The sequence below is a fragment of the Salvia hispanica genome, chromosome 2 (genome assembly GCF_029641045.1).
Source record: "Salvia hispanica isolate PSC_SH4W2 chromosome 2, Shi_PSC_v1, whole genome shotgun sequence".
Lineage (NCBI taxonomy): Eukaryota > Viridiplantae > Streptophyta > Magnoliopsida > Lamiales > Lamiaceae > Salvia > Salvia hispanica.
The window spans coordinates 58,473,590-58,477,047 of record NC_142693.1 but is presented as its reverse complement, the minus strand read 5'-3'; the positions used below and the strand labels follow the sequence as shown (position 1 = coordinate 58,477,047).

General features: G+C 44.9%; 1 protein-coding gene across 1 annotated transcript; it reads left to right on the top strand.

Moving 5' to 3' along the window:
• Positions 1 to 364: 364 nt before the first annotated feature.
• Positions 365 to 3,118, top strand: LOC125198520 (uncharacterized). Its single transcript, XM_089063872.1, has one exon. The coding sequence runs from the start codon at positions 402 to 404 to the stop codon at positions 2,799 to 2,801; it is 2,400 nt and encodes a 799-aa protein (XP_088919998.1). The 5' UTR covers positions 365 to 401; the 3' UTR covers positions 2,802 to 3,118.
• The last annotated feature ends 340 nt before the right edge of the window (positions 3,119 to 3,458 follow it).

Sequence of the window (3,458 nt, the reverse complement as noted above, 5' to 3'; positions counted from 1 at the left end):
AGCCACTAAATATCAACTTCCCCCACGATGTATACAAATTTTGTGCTCTTTCAATGTCATTTTCGATTTGTTTTAACATCAAGATCATAAAAATCAATCAGAGAATAATATGTCCATTGACATCAACAAAAACAAATTATATATAGCCAATTCAATACTATTTCTAGCGTTGAATAAGATGAGGTATATAAGTTGTTTTTTATTAAATGACTAGTTCTTACTGGCAATACCATAGACATCTACCAACCTTTTAATAAAATAATTTCAATTAGAAAACAAATTGTAGACTCGTTCAATAAATTGTAGGCGAGAATGGCTATATAATGCTATAAGTTGCACTAAGAAAAATCAGAAAACAAAAAAAGATCCATCTCCACAACTAGAGTCTTTCATTAGCAACCATGAAGAGCTTCATGGAACCCCGACTGTGGGTTCTGGTGGCTCTCATCATCACCTTCGCTGCCATGGCCAATGCCGACTCCACGTGGGAGTCCAATTCACCTCATCTTCCCTATGTTTATAGCTCCCCACCTCCACCACCTTACAAGTATGAATCCCCTCCTCCACCGCCTTACAAGTACAAATCACCACCGCCGCCACCTTACAAATACGAGTCGCCTCCACCACCGCCTTATAAGTATAAGTCGCCACCACCACCACCTTACAAATATGCGTCGCCTCCACCACCGCCTTATAAGTATAAGTCGCCACCACCTCCACCTTACAAGTACGAGTCTCCACCACCGCCGCCTTACAAGTACAAGTCATCGCCGCCGCCACCATACAAATATGAATCTCCACCGCCACCACCTTACAAGTATGAATCCCCTCCTCCGCCGCCTTACAAATACAAATCACCACCGCCGCCACATTACAAATACGAGTCGCCTCCACCGCCACCCTACAAATACAAATCACCACCACCACCTCCTTACAAGTATGAGTCTCCACCACCACCACCATACAAGTACAAGTCACCTCCTCCACCGCCATACAAATATGAATCTCCACCACCACCACCTTATAAGTATGAATCACCTCCACCACCATCATATAAATATAAGTCACCACCACCTCCTCCCTATGTTTACAAATCTCCCCCGCCTCCACCTTACAAGTACGAATCACCTCCACCACCACCCTACAAATATAAATCACCACCGCCGCCACCTTATAAGTATGAATCACCTCCACCTCCGCCGTACAAATATGAGTCTCCACCACCACCACCTTACAAGTACAAGTCACCTCCACCACCACCATACAAATATGAATCTCCACCACCACCACCATACAAGTACGAATCACCTCCACCACCACCATACAAATATAAGTCACCACCACCTCCTCCTTATGTGTACAAATCTCCCCCACCACCGCCTTATAAGTACGAATCACCTCCGCCACCACCCTACAAATACAAATCACCACCACCACCTCCTGACAAGTACGAGTCACCTCCACCACCGCCTTACAAATACGAATCTCCACCACCACCTCCATATGTTTACAAGTCTCCACCACCACCGCCGTATAAGTATGAATCCCCACCACCACCACCATACAAGTACGAATCTCCACCTCCGCCTCCGTATGTTTACAAGTCTCCACCACCACCACCATACAAGTACGAGTCTCCACCACCACCTCCATATGTTTACAAGTCCCCACCACCACCGCCCTACAAATATGAATCGCCTCCACCACCACCATACAAGTACGAGTCTCCACCACCACCTCCATATGTTTACAAGTCTCCACCACCACCGCCCTACAAATATGAATCGCCTCCACCTCCACCCTACAAGTACGAGTCTCCACCACCACCACCATACAAGTACGAGTCACCTCCACCACCACCATACAAGTACGAATCTCCACCACCACCTCCATATGTTTACAAGTCTCCACCACCACCGCCCTACAAATATGAATCGCCTCCACCTCCACCGTACAAGTACGAGTCTCCACCACCACCATACAAGTACGAGTCACCTCCACCCCCACCATACAAGTACGAGTCTCCACCACCACCTCCATATGTTTACAAGTCTCCACCACCACCGCCCTACAAATATGAATCGCCTCCACCTCCACCCTACAAGTACGAGTCACCTCCACCACCACCGTACAAATACGAATCTCCACCACCACCACCATATGTTTACAAGTCTCCACCACCACCACCTTACAAGTATGAATCACCACCACCACCACCTTACAAGTATGAGTCACCGCCACCTCCACCTTACTTATACAAGTCTCCACCACCACCACCTTACAAGTATGAGTCACCACCACCTCCTCCATATCTATACAAATCTCCACCACCACCCCCTTACAAATATGAATCGCCTCCACCTCCACCTTACAAATACGAGTCACCACCACCTCCTCCTTATCTTTACAAGTCTCCTCCACCACCACCTTACAAGTACGAGTCACCTCCACCACCACCCTACAAATACGAATCACCACCACCTCCTCCTTATGTTTACAAATCTCCACCACCACCAACGTACAAATACGAATCATCTCCACCCCCACCGTACAAATATGAGTCTCCACCACCTCCCCCTTACAAATACAAATCTCCACCACCGCCACCTTACAAGTACGAATCTCCACCACCACCGCCATACAAATATGAATCACCCCCACCACCACCCTACATATACAAATCACCACCACCTCCTCCATATGTTTACAAATCCCCACCACCACCACCCTACCTTTACAAATCACCTCCACCCCCATCTTACCTTTACAAATCTCCACCACCTCCACCATACAAGTACTAATCACCCCACTCCCATCATACATCTCCTCATCCAATTTGTTATCATATCTCTTCACCTCCTTCATATCATTTATTTACCAAAACCACCATCATTATTCCATTCAAACAAATCTTGGTTCTTTTCTATTTGCTTCATCATTAATATTGTTAAGATAAAGGTCTCACCTCTCTTCTAGTATCCACAATGCTCAGCATCCTATCAAGGAGTTACGGACAAAAAAGAGTCGGATGATCGATGCTTGTCAATCTTTCACTTCGATCTTAATTGTAACTTATGTTTTTCATGTACTTTATGTATTAATGGATATTTTTACACCAGCGTCTTCCCTCAACATATTGGAGTTTGAAAAACTAAGACTCGTGATCTACAAACCAACTAGTCAGATCCTTATCAAGGGTTGCCAAGCTGATTTAATTATAATTATCATTATACACTAATCACATTTTTACCACATATCTGCAAGGGCCTTTTCAAGTAACAAGAGTAAAATTTGATGAAAATTGTTTGTAACTAATAATTAAGGGGGGCGTGATTCTATAAATTGTTTTACATCTTCTCGAGTGGGGGGAACAAGCCTCCATGTCTATCTCATCTATCATTGGTGAGCAGGGATCGGTTTCTTTTTTTTTCATTTTCAAGATTTTATACTCCATCCTT